Raw genomic sequence first — 22,707 nt, 5'->3', positions numbered from 1 at the left:
AGGAGCCGTACCGGCTGCGGCGTTGCACAGAATGACTTCTCTGTGGCATTCTCTGTGACACAGGGGAACTAGAAAATGGCAAAGGGGATCTTTTGTACACACAATTACTGAAAATGTTGGCAAGGAAGAAAATACAATGGACAAGAAGGTAGAAAAACAATTAATCTAAAACCCTTTCATATGCTTTGGGAAAAAATCCTTAAGATCCTCAAAGAGCATCCAAACTTCTGATCTTTTTGAAACCTTTACCAAATAAAACTCACTCTCCTGAGCTTAAATGCTGCATTTCACACTAACAATTGACATATGCAGGAGGAAATACAAAGCCCATTTGATGTTTTAATTGAGACACATCATTCATATCACTGTGTAGTGATGCAGCCCTGTTTAAAGAGTTAATATAAATACGTAAATTAATAATAAACAAAGTCACATCCGTAGAGACGTGATCCAACTAAACCTCAGCTGAACTTCCTAAAGGCATCTCCTCATTTTAGCTAAAAGCTGGTCAGGGGAACAAAATGCTGCAGATAAAAGAGAAAGTGTGCCACCAGGTTTTACTTACTTTTCACTAATGCAGAAGAAAGGAAAAGGCTTTTACAGCGTGCTAAGAGCTTCTTATAAATATGGGGGCACATCTCTCTCTCTCTCTCTCTCTCTCTCTCTAAAAGAGCACAGTGTGAGTATAGAAACAGCCCATCCTCCTGCATGCAGGCCTTTCAGAACAGAAACAGAAGGTAATGTCGGTGTTGGGAGGAAGCCAAGAGCCCAAAGACACAAAAATGTAGGTTGCCATGTCCCTGTTCTTCACTGAAGATGTAGACAACAAATTTAGAGATGTCAAGTTTTTAGCACTTAGGAAAATGCTGAAATCTTCTAATTTTAAAATAAGATTCTGGGCGAATGTGTATGTGTGAAGAAAATCAAACAGCACTGCTACAAGCCAGAAACAACCTAATAAGCTCCTTGTTCGTGCTCTAAAAATATCAGAAGCAACCAGTTTTTTTTGTTTGTTTTTTTTAAATTTCGTATCTCATCACTTTCTGCCCTTATTTTAAAACTTTAAACAAATGTTGAAAAGTTCTATTTTTAGTATGGCTCATTTAATTGAAACATATGGAAAACACTCTATTGACATGTTCTGACTGAAGGGTGCGTGGGTGGCATTTCCATTTAAAAGCCGGAGTGTGAATCGTAATGAAGTGAGGAGGCAAAACGAAAGGGAGGGAAGGAGGCGGACTCCACCGCTAGGAGCAACGGGTGCACAAACAGAAAACTCACAAAGCAGGAGTGATTCATTTAAAGGGATTTTGTGCATGCGCCAGATTTAGCCTCTCTGCTTTGCATTTATATACATAGAATGGCTAAATAAAGAAGGCCACGGAGGGAGACCGAAGGGGAATGTTAAAAGAATGGAGGAAGGAGATGAGAGTTAAAAAGCAAGTTTTGCATATTGTGATCAGAAGAGGAGATCACTGAGACCGATATAATAAAGAGGGAGATGGATGGGGCTGACAGGAAGGCCAAAAGAAGAGGGGAAGATGCAGGGATGCCAACTGGAAGGATGGAGGGATGGTAGAGCAGCATAATTGGATTAGGGTGGCAGAAAATTGAAAGTATTTCTTTGCATCCTCCTCCAGCAAACAGGATCTAAAGATCCCAAATACTCCTGCTCTGGGAATCTGATAGGGCATGGAGACAGCCTCGACACATCCTAGAGAGGCCTTAACAGAGAATGTACAGTATGTGTGTGAGCACATGGGAACAAATGCAATCATTCTTTATGTCTGCAACATTTTCGTTTCAGATCCGTTACCGAGTCGACAAGCATAAGTGAGCACGAATAACACGGCGATGTTTGAATGAAATGCACAGACGGATGCAGGAAGGATGAGTGCGGCTCATGATTCTGTGCAGTTCACGGTATAATCCGCTGACCTGCATTCATGTTCACTGGCAAATGAATAACAACATCAGGTGTGTATATGTGTGTGTGTCTTTGCGCTCGAGCAATCGGCGGCCCAGTTTGAAACGTGGACTTCGACAGACAGGAGCAGAAGCTGTGGATGACACCACGCACATGTTGCTGGGCTTTGAATCCTGGACGAGCTGACACTCTGAGCACGATGACTCAGAAATGCACAAACCGACACAACCAGGCACACAAACACACACTCACACGCGCCGACACCACAGAAATATGACCCAGAAAGTGAGTTTGCAGCATCTCACCCTGTGTACGTCCTGCTCGAACACAGCTTCGTGGACGCTGCAAGCGAAGAGCGCCGTGGGAAGGTCGCTCAGATCCATCATCTCCTCCGCCACGCCGTCGTGATCGCTCTCCCCAAACACCATGTCCTCTTCCTCCTCCTCATCCTCCTCGGGGTCGCTGCTGTAGGCCTCTGAGCCGTTGCTCCAAGCCTTGGAGCTCTCTCGCAGCATCTTGGAGCCTTTTTAGGAGGCTGCTGATGGGCTGGTGGGGACCAGAGAGGCTGGGAACTGGGGAGAGGGGGAGGTTCAGAGATTGGAAGTTGGGCGATGTGGTGACTATGTTGGTTTGATGTTTGTGGGTAAAAGTGTTCAGAATATGAGGAGATGTTTCAACTCTGGTATGTGAAGATTGCAGTGTTAGTAATGGTGCTTCACAGGCTTTGGGACGCACAAAAGAGACACAATGTAAGGAAAATTAAAAAGAGGGGGAAGACCAGAAAAACAAAAAGAACAGAGAAGCTAATTTCATGTTCAGCTCTCACTTGTAGGTCAGTTTATTTTCCGTCTTTTTTCTTGGTTCAACTATGTCTGAGCATTAGCTGGTCACTCAGAGAAAATCTACCATCTGCTCCCAGTCAGAAGTCTTTACAGGACAATTCTATTATACCATGTATTTATCGTGGCCCAAACAACACTAGAGCTGAATGATGTGGAGAAAAACATCAAAACAACTGTGATTTCTCTCAAAGATATTGTGATTTGATTTGCAAGCTAGTTTTTAAAGTCAAACCTCAGTTCAATATTTACTCTGTAATATATTTAAAACATGTTATGGTAAATTAACACATGAGTCACTGTAAAAAGCGTGACTGTCACACAAGTAGGACAGCATGACACAACAGCTTAAACGCTGAGTCAGATGATCTGCAAACTGTACAAGAAGTGACTATTAAATAATGAGACTGGCCTGATGTCAATTGAACCACAACATGCAAGTCTAAACCACATAGTATCGATGAAAAACAGCGCTGAAAATTTCAATCTGCATGAATGAAATAAAACTGCATTACAGCATTAGTTCCATTATTTAATAGGCACCTTGTAAATCCTAAATCGGAGCCTTTTTGATTTGCTAAATGCACAATCTTTAGTCTCACATTAAAAAATATTTCAGTAAACCAATAGAGTAAAGCACAGAAACATATTTATAGGGAATGCAAGTAAGTAAAAATATCAGCGCATGAGGAAAAATGTTAATCAGTGTTTTCCAAAGTCCAAGATGACATCCAGAAATGTCTTGTTTTGTCTGCAACCCAAAGATGTTTCACTATCATGGAGGAGTGAATAAAAGAAAATTGTGACTTTCTATAAAAAATACTCAAACTTCTAAAGTGATTATCATATCAGAAGGTGGTTATTTTAATAGATAATCAATTAATCAATGCGGCTGTAGTCCTGGAAGAAAATCCAAAGAAAATTGTTTTACCATCACAGAAAGCTGAAGAGAAAACCAGCGAATATTTAGATTTGAATGGATGAAAGCTGGAAATGAATATGGCATGTATACTGAAAAAAAGTCTAATTATTATTCAATTACCCAAAAAAGTCCCTGACTAATTTTCGATCATTGACTTATCAGTTAATTTAATAATCACTTGAACTCATTTTATGGGTTGTAAAAGTACACAAAATGTTGGAAAACATTAAAATCTATCAGTGCTTCCCATTTCACCTCTTATTGGTACAGTAACTTTAGTATATCTAATGAAGCTATGCAAAATTCTACCTTCATACTATGAACAGCTTTGTACTTTTTAATTTGCATTAATTTTTCAGCATTTCTGAGCCCTCATATCTTAATACTTAGTACTAAGTACAGAAGATAGATACATGAAAGGTTCCCTGATGGCAAACACATTTGACCTCTGTTAAAAACTGCAACCAAAACCATTGTATATCCATTCCAGGTGACATATTCTTCCTTTGAGTTAAGCATGCTTCCATCTATAAACAACTTTGAGCATCAATATCATGGAATATTGCCACTGTCGCCTTTTGGCTTGCTCTGGGGGTCAGGCATACGGGTTCTGTAAAGCGTCTCGAGACAATTTGACTGTAATTGGCGCTATATAAATAAAATTGAATTGAATTGAATTGAATATATATCATAGTTTCAGTAGTTTCTACCAGTTTAATGTTTATGACCCAGAACAATAAAAAAAAAAGGCATCTTTATTCTGGATGTGCTATATGTTTCCTTGATAATTAACTGAAGAAAAATTTTAAAAGGTGTGTTCCAACTTTTAAAAGGGTCATATCACCACATGGTTGGTCAAAAACAGGTTACAGCACATGAACTCATTTTCTATCGATGATTCCTGCTGCTATCCAAACAGTTTTTCATATTTGGCTCGTTTACAGTGAAATGACCCACTGATGAAGAAAATGGCTGGATGTAGTCTGACTATTATGTGTAACGTCCACTCAAATGCGGTTTTAGCACCAACTCTGCCAGCTGCATACTGAGGATAGAGTGCCATCTAGTGGTAGATACGACTGAATGATGCCTCATCAATATTTTAAGCACAATAACATTTAAAATTCAACTCGATGTGACATGCTTAGGATAAAAAAAACAAGAAGGACATCTAATTTAATGCATCAAAACTGCGAATTTTGGTGGAAATATATAGAAATGGAGCAAAGGAAGGTAATATTTCTCCAACATGGACATGTCCACTGTCTAAATGGCCGAAGAGGATCGTGACATCAACATCTGCCTCTCGTGTAGCCACCCGGAGGAAACCCCTGGTTATTACGTAAAGCCCTCACAAAATTGCGCCACAAGCGTTTAACATTACAGTATTCAAATTTTTTAATAAAAACAATTCATTTCTAACGTTAAATGTGATGTTTGTAAGTTGTAATAAAGCTGAAATTTACACGAAAGTTGCCACAGAGCGACATTTGCACGAACACGGATGAAGTTGCTGCTTTAATTTCTCTTTCTGACAGGTTCAAATGCAGACACTGTCGCCTGTTGTTACTCACCTCACTGGTGTGAGTGAAGGAGGCCGAAACGAGCCATGCCAGGCGGACGAAAAATGACTGTTTCCAGGTGAGTTTGCTGAATGACAGGTTGAGGCTGCTGTGATATTTTGGAGGCTGCTGTCAAATGCGGGGGTGTTTGTTATTACCGGATTATTGGACACTATCTGATGCAGCCTAATCCAGCGTCGGGACCCGCAGGTGAGACCAATCAGATGGCGGCTCGGGCTCGCAGCGACCAATCAGGGGGCAGGAAGGGGAGGATGCTGCGCGTCAAGATTGGTGGCGATCAAACGGCGCAGTGGGAGCAGAGAGCCGAGTTCATAATTTCACAAGGACGAAGCGGGGAGACGAAGCAGTCCAGGTGAGCATCAGTCTGCTGGATCACCTGCAGTGCAAAGATAATGAGGTCTGCAGATATTTAGTGCATCTAGATGGATTACAGTGCAGTTCTCTGGATCCACCTGTTGCACACAGAAATGAAGGTACTTAACTTTAGTGTTAACAAGTTGAAATTTTGCTTTTTTTTTTTTTAAATGAGCCATTTAAGACTTTTTTAAAACGAGTTTCAAGCAAGTCATTTAAACAGCACATTGAAAACAACAGACGTTAATCCATATTGAGTTAAGGTAAAATCCCTACAATAACATATATAATACAAATATAAAGGTTACGACCCTGTACTGTTATAATTCAAAATTATCTGGTAAATGTAATTATCGATTTTGAGACTCCTCAAGGTTATATACAAATTTAAATGGCTAATTTAAGAATTAGGATACAACCCTGCAATGTTTTATTATAACCTCACCTGGCTAACCTGTATACTAAAACCCTATAATATATATATATATATATATATATATATATATATATATATATATACATATATATATATATGTATATATGTATATGTATATATGTGTATATATATATATATGTGTATATATGTGTATATATATATATATATGTGTGTATATATATATATATATATATATATATATATATATATATATATACACATATACACACACACACACACACACACACTAACATAATAAGAGTAAGTCCATACAATGTCCAATATATATTACAATTTTAACAGACCAATTTAAGTATTAAAACCCTACAATGTTATATATCATGCAAAATTAACTGGCCAAGTTAAATGTTAAGACTAAGACCATACACTAATATAATCTTCCAAATTACCTGTCTTTTTTTTGTTTTAATTAAGGTTAAGAGTCTACAAATTTACATACAGAAAACCCAACAAATCCAGACATCTCAAAGCAACATTAAGCAACAAGTTTTCAAAAAGAAATCCGGTTGGTCAGTAACATTTGTCATGCACCAAATTGCCTACTTGATTCCAAGATTTTAATGATGTTGTTTCATTGCCCCTGAACAAAGTCAAATATCTTAAATTTAATGAGGAGCTGTGAGTGTGTGAAGTACAAGAATGCCATCTCAGTCTTTCAATGAAGGATGAGCCACGGAAATAATTAGATAAGTCAAAAAGGTCAGACCCTGTCTGAAGATTGGCATCAGTGTGACTTTAAATAAATTAACATGGAGAGCAAACACCACTGAAAGTGTATCAGAAAACCCAGGAGGCAAGACTCCACCAAAACTGCATTACTTTATAACATTATGACACAAGATTACATGTATTTTACAGTGGAAAAGGTTGACACTTACAGTACAGCGCCAGCGCAATGGTCTTTAAAAGGAATCCTGGTTTCATTAGATGGCCGAATTAACCTGACTGGTTTCAGCCGCTTTACACGGTGATGCTGACAGACAAAAGATTTCAGAAAACAGCCACATTACCAACAATAACCACATACCGAACACTGTGCTCGGCCTCAAGTCTTTGCATAGCTCTGCTCTATTAACACTGAAGAGACACAGTGCTGCATCTGGAGAAAGTAAGTGTCTGAAAGTACCATTTATGCAGCGATTCATTACTTTTCAGCTTGTACAAGAAAAAAATGATGAGGTTACAATGGAAATACACTGTACAGGGAAAAAAAAGTTAAATAAGCAATATTAACGACATTCCTTTATTTCTAGATCTGTTTGCCGGCATCAGGTTAAAGGGAAACCTTTAGCTTCTTGATGCCAAAAGCACAGTGTAATGTACAATGCAAAATGAATCTAGGCTGCTTTTTTAATACTTGGACATTAAACTAGTTTTACACTGTCAGTAATTTCAAGATGCTATTTTCCAGTTCCCTCCTGTAAGATTAGTTTGCTCAAAAGTTTCATCCCTTTTTAAATGATTCATTCTTTTACTTATATTGAGACAGGCACAGTTTACAGTTGCCTTTTCATACCTGATCTGCCGCAGTAATTTATCACTCACCTGCTTGTGTGATGCACTACCTTACAGCACTACCTTAATCTATCCAGTGTGTGACTAATTTTCAAGGCACATTAAAATCAGATATTAAGAGAATAATAATAAATATGTTACAATAAATTAAATTAATTGCACTCAGTGTTTGGTCACATGAGGAAAAGCAGTAATTCAATGAAATTTCAAGAACAAAAGGCAGAGAACTGTGAGTGAAAACTGTTCAGAGGCAGATATTTAAAGTGTAAATGTTCAATGGCAAGTCTTCCGAAAACCACTGCAGCTACATTGTAATATTGGTTTATAACAAACCTGACTTGAGGAATAACTCAGTACAAATCCTCAATGGAAGAACACATAGCGATATATTTCTATTGTTGAGTGAATGGGAAGAAAATTGCTCAATATTTGTGGAGGTCAGTGCTCGCTGAGTATAAGGCAGGAAGCTTCAAGCCGCAGCACTATCTCTGCCTTCATATTTCTGAAACCATTTTTGTGAATCCACTATAACAGTCAACAGCCTCAGGCTTCTTCTGTTCATTCCTGGAATTATTACAGCTTTGGTTCAGAGATTTCAAAAAGGAATGCATGCACAGAAGAGTGTAAGGCGATAAGAGAGCATTGAAAACACCCAGTGGACACCGCCTACAGGGCTGGAGGTTGGTCAGTTTTTTTTTTTGAGAACAGAAAAGAAAATACCCATCTAAGCCTTTTAAGGTCCTTCAATGTTGTTTGTTGTTACATGGAATAAAGAAGGGGACTGTTTCAATCTTTCTTTAAATCTTTCTTTAGGTCAGGCTGGTCATGAGATGCATCAGTGGATCTGGAGCCGACCGGTGGTTGTTCCAGGGTGACTGGTACAGTAGCAGGAGCCACTCCGTCATTGTTGACAAGAGCCCCGTATGAGAATGAACCATTGAAGTCTGGCTGAACGACCAGGCCCTTGTCATGAATAACGGGGACTCCTGATGATAGAACAGAGAGGAAAAGTTTTTTTTAAAAACAACTTCATGTGAGAAACTGTAAAAGTAAAATGACCGTGCAAACCGACTTACATTCAATGGATCATATATTGAGTGTTTAGTGACCTTGCAGGCTTTGGTAAACTTTACAATATGTAAAAAACATGTCCTGTACAGTTTATGAGTTTAAATAAACATAAAGTAAAATTTATACAAACCATTAGTCATATCCATTGTGACATATGGCTCAAAGGTCTTGGTACTTTTCCTGCTTTTGGTGATGAGAAAGACCCCAAGGAAACAGAATGCAGTTCTGCACAAAGCACACAATAATCAGCTACAGCCTTTACTTTAAAGAAAAATACTACTAAAACAAGCTTTTCACAGTAGATATCTTGACTTGTCCTAGCAGGAAAAGCACAGGTGTTACAAATAACATGAACCATGGATCTGTTTTATTCAGGTGTCATAGTAAATCCACTGGCAGCAGGCACAAACGCAGAACAGCGTTATTATTGTGGCAAAATGTTGCGTGTGAAATGATCGATAATAACTCACCCCAACACAAACATGCAGATATGAAGGACGTCCTCATTGTTAAACTCTAAGTAAAACACAGCTCCTGAAAACCAGAGAAGAAGAAATCTTTGCTGACTTGTTGTGACTGCACATGTGTGTTGCTGAAGCTAAGCAGAAATTTTCAAGCCAGACACTGAGAGCAATGCTAAGGTAAAGAGTTGCACACATTGACTAATCTAGGCGTAACTGAGCATTCATCCACTCTGTATTTCAGAAATGATCTCAGTGTATACTAACACTTCTAAAAAGGAATATCACATGACTGCTGGTGCCAGTGTAAACATGAAACAGGGGGTTAGTGGCTTAATAATCTGCAGAAAATGCTATGGAGAAATAAATGGACCACAGATTTCCTTCACTGCACAACAGCTGAGGCACACACAACAATGTAAATAGCGCCTGGAGCCTAATTTGTTATCTGTATTGAATTAACCATTGCTAATCAGGCTTTGTTTTGTTTTGGAAAACAGTCAGGTGATAGGAGTATGATGAATCAGGGGACAATCAGACAGCCAAAATTGGTTTCTGCACCATTGTTTCCAAACTACAATTGGGTCGGCAGGGTTTTAAAAAACTCTCTGTGTTACGGGTCCTAAAACTCTTGAGTATTGTTGACACTAGGTGTAAAAATAGCAGAAGTTAAGTGCTGGAAAATGAAACTGTATTAGTGTAGATGTAGCCTAAAAACTAGTTGTCAACAGAGAAATGCGGCAGCAAAGAATGCCATGACTCACCAGCTACCACAGCAAAGAAGGTGGAGAGGATGTAGTTGACACTTGCAATCAGAGAGGAGTCGTGCAGCTTACATGCTTGGGAGAGAAACCTAGAAAGACAGTAACAAAAAAAAAAAACAGTCAGCAACAGCTTACTGAGAGATAAAGTAACATCATTTTGTTCACCTATAGGGTCAAAATTAAAATCTGTGACAGAGAGCCATGATTACAGCAATCCACTGACAAAAATTCCATCCTGAGGGTGTCTCACCTGGCCTGGAAGACCACTGATGCCACCATGCACACAAACAAGACATGGAAGATTGGGTAGTTGAGCTGCATGTTGCCCTCAACCGTTAGAACCAACATTCCTGACACCGCCTTCACTGTGATGACTGTGACCGAGCCTGTGTGCCAAAAGTACAGTTAAACACAGAACAAACAAGTGATTAAACATCATTTCACAAAATGTCTGGAGCTCTTGGTCACCATTATAATTCAATTCTAGTTATGCATCCCAATAAAGTATGGTAACAGCTTGAGTTTAAAGATCCTATGAGACTGATAGGCTTTAATGCAGAGGACTCACCCAGTAAAGAGACCATCAGCAGAATAATAATGAGGTAGTTAGCACTGCGCTGTTTGTAGAAGTATAAAAGCAGGCAGAACGTGATGATCTCCAAGAGCTGTCAATTAGGATAAAAGAAACAATAAACATCTAATTAACTGCATATGAACAACACAAGAAGCACAGGACGGTTCAATAATAACACAGTTAATCTTACAGCTACAAACTAATGTGTATGCTGAATACCAAGATGAGTTGAGCAGGCTGGAAATGTTGACACGTTTTGCTTAAGTCTGTGGAGCACAATTTGTGTCTTAAGGTAGGAACAAATAATAAAAAACTACAAAACGAAACAGAAGATACAACCTAACAGTCCTGAAGTAAAAATACATTTGAAGGAGTTTGTAATTTCTAGTTATTGTTGGAACTGCCAGAGGATCAGTGCTGACAATGACCAGCATGTTACTAATGCAGCAGCTATACATATTTAAGCCTTCTTCAACACTGAATGTAAACCACATCGTCTTTTCTTACCAACTTTACAACCTACAGCCTCAAAAATGATCGCCGAGTTGATTTAACGCTCCTGACAGTCTCCGAAAAAATAGAGCATGAGTCACCAACCCCGTCCTGCAGGACTGCTGCACTGACTTCCAAGGGTGTATTTGCAAAACATGAGTGATGATACTGTAGGTGTGTGAAAATTACATTTCGTAGTCCCACGGGAGTAAAAGAACATTTCAAACAACACTAGAACTGTCAAAAAGGGATTTGCGGTTTGTTTATTTCCAGGATATACAATAAATCTTTATTAAATATGCTATTTGGCAGCGACACATTCAGATTTGGCTCTAACACCTGAATCAATTGTTTTATAGCTGTTTATGGAGCGTGGGGAGATTTTTAGACTAGAAGCACCTGAGAAATGTTTACCAAGCCTTTTGCTTCTGAATTTTTTTAAGAAATGAAAATAGCTTACCAGATACAAGAGAACAGGCCACCCTACAAGGTGCTTCACAATGTTCTCTGCTTGGAGTTTTTCATGAGAGTTTGGTCCAAATGATACAAAGAGGTATGTTCCTCCTATAGTGAGGATGTAACCCAGGAAAGTCAGCCCATAGTTCTCTGAAATGATGAAAAGCATACAACTAATTAAGAGCGATCAGTCATTGTTAACTGAAAGCCTGCATACTTTTAGAAGTTTTTAGATTTTCAACAAAGTAAATCCTGTACTGGACAAAGTCTCTATGTAATTTCAGTCAGTGGAGCAGCCAAGGAGGCAGTACGAATTTGCATATAATGGCACAGGTTCAGTGGTATTTGCATTAGTGTCAGTGCAGCTGCACATCTTCAGTCACACACTTGTTTTGAACTTACTTGCAAAGTCCTTTGGTTTAGACTTCTCACGCAGAAAAATAAATCCCAAAATTGAGCTTGCTGAAAGACATTTTTAAAAAGGATAACGCAATACATTAACATTCACTTTCCTCTGAATTACTTTTGTGTACAAATTGTCAGTCACTATTACATGTTTACAACATTTCGAATATTATCCTTAGCACTTATCTGGAAACATCGCTAACAATACATTTGGGAATGTGGAGGTAATACTCACTCAGGACAGACACCGCATTAAGAGGTGCTACAAGAGCGAGGGGGGCAAAAGCGTAAGAGACAAAGTTGGCTGCCTCCCCGAGACAGGTGAACACAAAACCAGACCACCAGGTTTTAGTGCGGTAGAAGGCACGCGGGTCTTTTGTTCCCGCTAACGTCACATGGCTGTATTTCTGCAAGTGAAAAGCATGCCGGTAAAAGAGCAGTGACAGAAAGTAAACAGAAAATATCCTGCAGTACACATACCAAAAAACAAACATATGATGAGGACTGAAATCACACAGTGTAGAAAGGTTTTGCAAAATAAATATGGTCAATTAAAAATAAATAAAGGATGGGCAGGAAGAACAACACAGTGGTAGCTATGTATCCTGAGTTGATAACTGTACGTTACTTCATTCACATATGATTCTACTAAAGGCTGATAACAACACTGAAATGTTGAAGCCCTGAGGGGATTCTCCTGACAAGTTGTCCCAGAAGCTGTGTTGACACAAAGCATTGGCGTAAGTATACATAGTGCACATAAAATAGAGAGACATAACTACTCCATATAGAAGACATAATAACTCTAATTGTAGCTAGTATCAGGGCACTTGGGTGACAAAGCAGACTAGGGCTGCACAATGCATTGTTTCAGCATCAGCACTGGATGAGTCCATTCACAATAACAACATCACAGGAAGCATTACAACTTTTTTTGCTGCTACTGATTCAAAAAGTAAACTCACACTTAACTGCCATGCCTACTCTACAAGAACATTTTGTCTGATATGACATCATTTACACTGTCTCTTGGATACACTAAGTTTTTTTATACTACATAAAGGATATCAAAAAGTGGTTCTCTGTCGACAGTGTCTTGCAAGTGATTCCACTGCACAAAGCAACACAACAATTTTGTTTGACCACACAAATCAGCACCACAAGGTTCAGGTTGACGTGTCAAGTCAGACCTGAATGCAATTCAAAGTTGAAAAAAAAGCTGTTTCTAATGCCTGTACCACTGTTACACCATATGAAAGAGGTTGCAAACAGCCTTTTCTAACTGTTTTTTAATAATTTCATAACTTTCTATGCAGATGCTTCCCACTACAAAATCAGTGAAATCATTCCAGATGTAATAATTCTTGCCAAATGGTTATTCAAGTCATCTGCTTCAAATTCCTGTATTTTTTTTTTACATGTGTTTTTTTCGTCAATAGTGGGCAGTCCTATAGCAGACACGTTTTTAGATAAGGAGTTCTGTACCTGAATGCTTAAGGAGATGCTCACAAGCAGATTTCCAAAAATAGCAAGTAAAGTCCCAATGAGATTGTCCTGAAAAAGAAAGAGGACATGTATCTAATTCAGACAGGTTCAACAAAATGATCTACGCCATAGGCACAATTCAAATTTAACTCTTTATTTATCAATAACATAACTTCCTCAATATATTCTCATTAACATAACGCCACTGTAGCACTCAATATTTATTGTAGTGTATTAACATCGTACTTGTTGGTATTTTTCTCTATATAGTACTCAATATCTTCAGTTTAGTTGCCATTTTAATGTCTCAATCTTGAAAATAAACGCGTACATGTTTCTGCAAGTGCTAATAGACGGTTAAAAGTAAACTCACCGTGTAGGACCCTCCTCCGGCTCTGCTCAGATCCATACTGTTCAACTTCAGAGGTAGTTTATTAATTACAAGAACTATCCAGACACTCAAATAGCAGATATTTCATCTTATCGCGTTGCTTTTGATTTGACCAGTAATATCTATCGCTCATTTTTTGAGTTTTTCTAGCTCTACGCTGAGGAAGACACCATCTTCTGTACGAGGAGCACCTCACTTCCGGGTTGAATTCGCTTGTTTCAGGCTGCGTCATGACGCAAGACGGTTCCACTTTGACCACGTGACCCTGTACGTCTAACAGAGACTGCATGTGACAACAAAATGCTTTTATTTACATGTTGGATGAGAGGAATATTCTATAATTTATTCTTTTTCATTTATTCACTCTCAAACTTCTTTTTCTCTGCTATTCCCCATTATTCCCATTTTCTTTATTTTTTTTAAAATTCGGTTTAATGCGGTTTCGATTGTGTGCTGTAGTTCAGCCTTTAGTCTGCAGTACCTCTTGAGAACAATAGGTTGAGCCATTGAGCCAGAATTGATCCAAAGAATTTTCACCTGAGGTGGAAGATTTTAATCACTTTGAATTGGCAATCAAATGCCAGTAAATTCTTATGTTCGACTTAGAGCACTGCCCAGTTGTCGTTCATCGTGTACATATCCATGAATATTTACATCTAGGTGTAACACATCTAATAAAATCAGACTGCATGTTCATGAATTATGTGACATAGATTATTTATTTATACAAACACCTCTAAAACAAATTGTGCAAATGAAAATAGGCAGTTCCTTCTCACGTCCAAGAACACAATAATGACTGTCTAATTATGCCATCGTATTATGATCCTGAGTAACGCTAATGGTATGTTCCCTGTTCTCTTTGTGTCATTGCAGCAGAGGAGGGACAGTACGTCAGCAGCAGTGTTTCTATAACAGGAGCTGTGAAGAAAACAAAGGTAGGTCAATGAAGGGTGTGAGCCACTGTTTTAAGAGACACAAGTTTTTTTTTTCCACATATCAAAAGCAGATAGAATTCATGGAAGTACCTGATGAGTCATTGTTTCCATGTGCTGTCATGCCAAAATACAAGGCACAATGTAGTAGATGTAGTAACATAATTAAATACAGGTTAAACTAAAATTTCCATGCCTTCTATCGCTGATTCAATAGGAAAAATTTAACTTAAACTAAAGCTGCCAATATTGCAAAATTACAAACTCACAAAAAATGGAGAATAATCTCTAATGATCTTAAAAACTGAGTGTGAGGCACCAAAATAAGTTTAATTTCTGACAACTAACCCTGAAATGACAGTAATTCTTCTCATTTCTTTTGCTAACCAGCAGAGGGAGGAACTCCACTGCTAAGAGGACACTGTCAGTTTGTTCTGCACCTGCTAAAATCAAAGTCGACATTCCTATGTAAATTTTCAAATGGTGTTTCATATTTAATTTTAAAATTTATTGTCACTCGTTGCTTTCCTCGTTTGACACCACAAATACCTGAATGCATGACAGTCATACGAGAGATCCAGCATGTATTTTTTGAAAAGCCATCTCTTGTTTTCTTTTTGTTTTTGTTTTTTACTGACATGCTGCAGGAACTTGTTTAGAGCAGTGTGTTTTGCTCAGAGCAGTGAACTGATGATTTCTGCCGTGTGCGTGTGTTCTTCCACTTTTTCAGAGCTCAGAAAGATCATAAGATTGTCACGCCTTCCAGTGACAGCAGCTGCACAATTGTTTTCTTCAGTCACAGTAGTTATTAAGACAACTTGTGCATGTTGTTGAAGGGGATTGTGGTTACGTCTTGCATGATTTCACACTTGTGATTCATGAAACCTTCACAGAAGCTGGCTCAGTTCTGTAGCGGCTCAGTAATTTCTGTAGATGAAACATAATTGCCTGCTAAGCTACAAAGCTTTCCTCGCCTTCCACACCTGTCACTGTCCTCAACGAAAGGCTGGAATGAGACGTGGGTTATCAACTGTAGATATTTATTACACCTACTCTGATTACACCTCACAGACTGAGTGAACACAGACTGGGAGTTAACAAGTGCTTCCTCCTTGGGGTGTTAACAGGTGTATGGAGGTATGCAGGTGAACTTTTTCCACTGCAGTCATGCACTCAGGAGGAACAAATCATATAACACTGTAAAAAAAAAAAGTTGTTTTTTGGGTTGGGTTTTTTTTTGCATTTTTAACTGTATTTTTAAAAAAACTATTTGCTGTTGCATTATAGATTTGTTCAGTTACACATAATGACCAGTAAAATCACAGAAAAAAGTATTAATTTATGTCAACCATAAAAACACGGGTCAAAAATGTGATTTGTGTATGTGTGTATGTGTGTATGTGTGTATGTGTGTATGTATGTATGTATGTATGTGTGTATGTGTGTATGTGTGTATGTGTGTATGTGTGTATGTGTGTATGTGTGTATGCCTTTTTTGCCTTTTTATATTATTGCAATATTGTACAGATATTTGCAGTAGCTTGAAAGAAAAAATAGACGTATTAAGAACTGAAAAAGGTGCAAATCATTTTAAGTTTTATATTACAGATATTTTACTGTATAAAAGAAAGCCAAAACTTTACATAATGTCCACTACAAAAATCTGTATTGTTTACAAATATAAGTTAGTTCTTTTACAATGTGTGACTGTAAAAAAAAAGTTGTCTTGTATTTAAAGCTATCAAAAATAATTATATTTTACAGGTATTTGCTTTTTCTCTTTTTCTTTTTTCTTAAGTTTTTGAAAATTAGAGTATTCCACAGTTTATTTGTATATTATTTGCCTGTTTGTTTGTTTTTGTTTTTACAGTGTATTACGTTGCGGCCACAGTGTTAAGAACACAATTCTTCAGAAAAGATGAGTATAGCATTAAAACAGTGCTATACTTTTATAGTTTGCTTTTTAGATGTTACAAACACTGAGAAATAGAATTGAACTTCTAGAAAGTGGTTTGTATTTAAGTGTTTAGGTTGGATGCATTTTTGTTTTGTTTGTTTGTTTGTTTGTTTTTTTAAAGGTTTAGTTTTACTTTACTTTAGTCAGTTTTGTTGATTTGGCTTGTTGCACAACTATCATACACTGATGTTCCTGCAATGAAAAGTTTCATTTAAATAGATGTAATAGATGTGAAACTCTTATATAAAACAAACAGAAACTGCAACTTGAGGAAAAGCAAATGAAAATAAAAGAAAACACTTAAATAGAACATTTTGAAGCTGCATTAAAAAGCGTAGAACACAATGAATGACACTAAGGCAGCCCATTTGAAATGCAGTGAAGCTAAATGTGCACATACACAACACAAAACAAAACACATAAGGCATCTTCAGCACACACTGATGTTTTTTAATATTCGTCTGTTCAGCATAAGTTTTGTTTGCAATGAAGGTTACACAGTTGTTCAGTGCTTGGGAACACAATTAGAAACACCAGAAACCGGCATGAATGACTCTTTCATGTTTGTCAAACAAATAAGAGACAAACATAATAACAGTCAAAGATACACCAAGAACTTAGATATAAAATGCTTTGAGGTCTTTAAATATGCAAATGCTGCACAAAGCATCTATCTCAGTAATTATTGTGCCCCTACATTGTTCCCATGAAGCAGTTCTGATCATTACCATGCTTCTTAGTGATTAAAGTTAAGTGTAAGCAGATTTTTATTGTCACCTTCTGACCTTGTTGGGTCAGAAGGCAAAGGTGTGTTCCTTTCTCAGGACATTAGATTATCCTGTATGGTGGACAGACCTGTTCACTGCCACCTCTCAGTGTGTGTGTGTGTGTGTGTGTGTGTTTGTGTGTTTTTGCATCTCCATCATGAGACAGCTTTAAAGGCCCTGTGGAAGAATGAAAAGATTAACGGGTTGATGAGGATAAATCAGCGAATGAGCAGATGTGGAAAAATTCCAAAAGCATCTACAGGCTTGTAAATAATAACTATTTAATTACTGAATCACTATTTTCCTAATTGCTTAATTAGTAGTTCAGTCTTTTCTAATAAAATTGTGAAAAACATCCATCATAATTAGTTTTAGCACAAAGTGTGCTGTGTGTAAATGAACAATGGTAGTACATGGAAAAAAAGCAGCAAACTCTCCTATTTGAGAAATCAGTTAATCAAGCAGGTGTTTCTGCTTGACTAACAATTACCCTTTTTTAAATCATTTATTTAACTTCTTGATCAAACAGTCAATCATTTGCTCCATTTAAGGTATATGTCTTTAGATGTCTTTCTTTGTGCAGAAACCCAAAGATAACTTTCTAACATAAATGAAGGGAAAAAGAGAGAAAATATTCACATTTGGGAAGCTGCAACCAGGGATTTTTTGCTTTTCTGCTTAAAACAGAATCTGAGTTTTTTGTCGATCAACTAATCGCTCAGTTTTTAAGGGTCTAATACAACCTACCTGTGCCTGTTTCAGGGTTGAGATCATGGAGAAAACTAAATCACAGACTTTTTCTTTACTTTTTTGTTTGCTTCCAGTCACAAAGAAGCTTCCATTGATGTCTTTAGACTTTGTTGGACTGTTTTACACCAAGTTAAAGGCCCTGCATTGTTCAAAACACTGCAGTATCCTGTAATTTACAAGAGATGAGATGCATTTCAGCCAATGCATCCGATAATTTACATTTCTCACCTTTGGCCGCTTTTGTGGAGCCAGAAAAGGAGTGCTGCTTTCAACGCCCCAAAAGATAATATATCTTATAATTACTGTGAGTTTGCTATCAACACGCTATCTTTGGTTTCTTTCTCTTGTTCCATGTGATGCGTGGGCACCGTCTCTCGAGGAATGCACGAACGTTAGGCATCGCAGTGTGTATTTATTAACTGTCGGGCCTGTTTTAAAAACCAAACAGGCCAGCATCCATTTGTAATGACTGAAGAATGTGAGTACGTTAGATAGGGAAAAGGGGAATGAAGGAGATGCATTCATTTCAGTATAGCAGCAAGCAGCCGGAAGTCACTTCTTCCATGAGGTGATACTCCAACTCGTGAAGGAATGTTAACACGTTATGAAGTGGTGGTGGAAGAGCAGGATTTTCCTAAATCCTACGCAAGTCCAGGCCTGCCATGAGACACCTGTAACAATGAGTCCAAAGTGACAATGACAACATCATAAAGAATGCAGGCTTTAATAGTTGACTCTAATTAAGCACGGCTTGTAACTAGCGGGGGGAGTGTAGCGCTGATTGTGTTGAGAAAACTTCTTGGGCATCCCTCCAGAGTACTGGTTTCGATGACATTGTGTGCCTTTTGGCACAGGAAAATGAAAAGGACGCATGACAAAAGACACATTCAGAGACAGTTTTTATCTAAATAATAACATGGATGTCAGGGGAGGATGAGGAGAAAATAAACATGCACCTATGACAAAAGGCAACGCTTTTACTTAGTTTCTTGAAGGACTTGTTCTCGTTCTTTTATGAGGATCTGGAGTCTATTCAGCTGGTATGCAAATTGAATTATTTTAAAATTTCACCGGTGGAATTGCACTTTTTATCACCAGCACATTGTTCTTACTAGTGCAAAAAGATTTCCTTGATTATGGTTATGCCAGACACAATTTAATTTAGAGCCAGAGTGCCATTTAAAATAATATTCTCTCTGACTGTTATATAAGCTGAAACTCACAGTGATTATCCCCTCTAGCCAATCTAATTACTCCCAACTCTTTCCATTGCACAGATGCATTTATGAAGGGAGCTTTGCACTGAATGAGGCAGTAATGAAAACAACAAAGCTGTGGTCATCTTCACCTCCTAGTGGCCCTAAGCCTGCTCTGTTCAGTCAGACCTCTGTTGTTCTGTGTGCAGTACCTGGCTATTATGTGTGAGAGGAGCATTTCAACAGGCTAATCTCTATAATTAGGCGTTTCTTTTGCATGAGCACAGATCAGAGGAAGCAAAGGAAATAAATTGCATTTCTGCCGTTAGACAAGGAGCCTGTCAGATGGAACAGAATGCATGAATAATTAGGATACCGGTATAGAAGATATGTACATATACAGGGCTCTATTAGTTGTGGTCATGGGGCATTATATTATACATTGTATAATATTAAGCCCCTTTCCAAAATGAGACAAAAAATAGATTTATACATAAATAATAAATTAGATTATTCATAGTTTTAAGATTTATTACTTCAAGTAAAGGCTAAAATCGTATTTTCTGTTCATTTTCACATTGATTCTAAAATTTTACTGCTGAGTTTTAAGGGGTAACATGACCAGCCTCTTACTTATATCAAGCATCTACTAATCCTGTATGAGCCTGGAAATCATCTAAGATCTGCTTGTCTTTAGGTCACTCCTAGAGGCCAACTGGTGAGTAAGAACTATTGTGTTTTTGCCGTCAAAGCCACTAAACTTTGGAATTCTTACCTGTTGAAACTGGATTTGCCAAATCTATCGGTGTTTTTAAGGTTAATTTTTTGTTTGTTTGTTTTTAAAACTTTCAGATCTGTATGAATTTACATTTTTCCTTCTCATTTTTGATTAATTGTTGTTCACTGTAGTTATTTTTTTATATCTTAAGTCTTTTCCTATTGTTTTTTAGTCCTTTTATGAAGCACTTGAAAATGGCTATTAAAAATCTTATTTTTTTAATATTAAATTATGTAATGATAATGATGTATAAATTATACCATTAATTGTATTGCAGATACATCAAAGCGTTTTAATGAGGATTATTTCCCCGAAAATGCAGATATCAGAGTTTTAAAGATGAATTCTTCACACAAAAACATTAGATGTTCTTTCACATCTTCTCTGATCCAATGGTTTATATGTGAACTTTTTTTAAACAAATTATTCATTAAATATTATTTTTCTGTTACTCTACAGTGTAAATCCGTTTTTGTTATCTTTGCCTCTGCTTTCCATTATTTTTAAATTTTAAATGTGTGACTAACATAAATGATAACAGATAAAGGAAAAAAAATCTTTAAAAAAATCATCTCATGACAAAACACAAATTAGCTGACATTACAAGGATATATTTTGCACAGGATAATTTGCACTTAAAATCGTAATTTCATCAAGGACTTAAATCCAGAGAAATCCTCAGAACTAAATACCTCCAACATATTTGTGTCATGAAACAGTTGTGACTCAGAGCTCGATAGTAGATGCGTGACTTTACACAATCCCTTGATAGTTTCACGACGTTCAACGCATCATGATGCATTATGATTACACAAACTTAACGCTAAAATTGTCATTCACTTCATATTGTGGTATTTTTGTCTTCAGCATTCCAGTTTTATGCATAAAAAAGTCAAATTCCAGCACCATGACTCTGGCTATGATTTTCCACTTAAAAGAATGTCAGCTACCAGTCAGTTTCAAGGTATTGTTAAGTGTAATTTACACGCAATTGACCCAAACCCTGGATAACAAAAGTTGCCACAATAACATGGAGAAGATGTTGTGAGAACCCACATTCAACACAGTTCATGGTTTGTCGGCTTTTTTCTTCTCTCACCTGCAGTTATGAGAAGAGTAAGATAACACTTAGTCTCAACTGTTGACCCCGACTTACTGTATACATTACAAACTCAGTCAAATGCTGTGTGTGGGTGATAGTTTCCGTATTTCTTTCTTTAGTTCTTAACTTTACTTGTTTTTTTTTTGTATTATTGTGAGAAATTATTGTACCTCAGTTGCACTCCCTGAGTGTGTTTGATTTAATTGACTGTATCTGTGTGCAGATGTATGTTTAGTTTTAGGCTGTTTTTCCTGCATGTTTGAAATTAGAATTACAGCAAAAACTAAATTTAAAATATAAAATATAAATATACTGTTACTGAGAGCACTCGTGTTTTTCCTTCTTTTTCTGCAACGTAGTATTTCTAAACTGCTTTTACTTCTTATAAAGGATTTAAATGCTTATTTCACTGCATGCCCACATATGCAACAAGCAGTGCATTATGTGAACGCATGTTTCTACAAGTGTGTTAAGATGTACATTTTTCAGGACTTTACCTGACCTCACAGATACTGTCAATGCAGGAAAATTTCACGCGTTGGCAAAACAAATCCCTTTTCTGTGAGTGTGTTTGTGTTGGTGACAGAGACGGACAGACAGAAAGAGAAAGAGAGAGAACTCACGACTGTCTGAAACCCGAGGAGGGCAGAGACAACAAAAGCCTGTGTTTAATTTGCTTTTTTTTTCCTGCTCTCTGTCTCTGGCTGTCCCTTCATATTTTTTCAGCACCCTGCAATCACTGCATCTTGTTAGCTTTGGATTCAGGTTAAACTTGTTGCAGGAGACAACAACAACCTCCCTCCCTTCCTCCCACCACAACCACCACACACACACACAAGCACACGCACACGCACACGCACACGCACACGCACACGCACACGCACACACACACACACACACACACACACACACACACACACACACCCTCTTCATCTCCTCCTCACAATTTTCATGCGTGAGGCTTAATTTGCGTTTTCTTTTAAATGAATGACAACATGCATTTGTCTTCAACACATCACTGTCTTTTCCTGCCTCCTTCATTCTTTCTGTCATTCCCTTCCCTCCTCCCCACCTTTGTGCCGGCAGGTGACTTCTCTTTCAGGAGAGACTTAAGCCACACAATAGCAGGTGCACGACTGCCGGAGATGATTCAGAAAGCCAATGTTTAGATGAACTAAGCAGCACAACTGTTGACCTTAGTCCAGTTAAAGTGGATTTAATCTAAATTGTTCCTGAAATATGCAGGATTACCATTTGCACTAGGTGCTGCTGGTGATCTTTACCGTTAAGCACCCAAAACATTCCACATTAGACTGAATAGGGCAATGTGTCCCCAGTGAAGACCTGGTAGTCTCAAAAAGTTTGGGTTTTTTATCCAGTATTGGGATTCTGTCTGTTTATTCTCAAATGACCCTCAATACCGGCTGGACTGTGCACACAAAATTTTTGCATTACAACCATTTCCATTATATATTCTACCATAAACTATTGTTTTTCCTTTTGGCTTGACATAAGTCACTCAGGAA

At 37.7% G+C, this 22,707-nt stretch overlaps 2 protein-coding genes across 2 annotated transcripts in view; both read right to left on the bottom strand.

The window, feature by feature from the left end:
• rcan3 (regulator of calcineurin 3) overlaps positions 1-5,422 on the bottom strand; it is a 47,009-nt gene extending 41,587 nt beyond the window's left edge. The window contains exons 1-2 of the mRNA XM_023295844.3: positions 5,263-5,422; positions 2,233-2,499 (exon numbers count right to left, since the gene is read on the bottom strand). Coding sequence (XP_023151612.1) covers positions 2,233-2,442 — 210 coding nt within the window. The 5' untranslated portion in view covers positions 2,443-2,499; positions 5,263-5,422. The remainder of the gene's footprint in view (positions 1-2,232; positions 2,500-5,262) is intronic.
• A 1,460-nt stretch (positions 5,423-6,882) lies between these two features.
• On the bottom strand, positions 6,883-13,911 carry nipal3 (NIPA like domain containing 3). Its single transcript, XM_023295764.3, has 11 exons — positions 13,679-13,911; positions 13,306-13,374; positions 12,056-12,227; positions 11,818-11,877; positions 11,420-11,565; positions 10,462-10,558; positions 10,144-10,279; positions 9,894-9,982; positions 9,139-9,202; positions 8,799-8,893; positions 6,883-8,583 (listed from the first exon to the last, which is right to left on the bottom strand). The coding sequence occupies exons 1-11, from the start codon at positions 13,712-13,714 to the stop codon at positions 8,384-8,386; spliced, it is 1,164 nt and encodes a 387-aa protein (XP_023151532.1). The 5' UTR covers positions 13,715-13,911; the 3' UTR covers positions 6,883-8,383.
• Positions 13,912-22,707: the final 8,796 nt, after the last annotated feature.

Source organism: Amphiprion ocellaris, chromosome 20 (assembly GCF_022539595.1).
Source record: "Amphiprion ocellaris isolate individual 3 ecotype Okinawa chromosome 20, ASM2253959v1, whole genome shotgun sequence".
In the NCBI taxonomy this organism is placed as follows: Eukaryota; Metazoa; Chordata; class Actinopteri; family Pomacentridae; genus Amphiprion; species Amphiprion ocellaris.
Note: the sequence above shows the minus strand (reverse complement) of the source record. Positions and strands in the feature narration are given on the sequence as shown.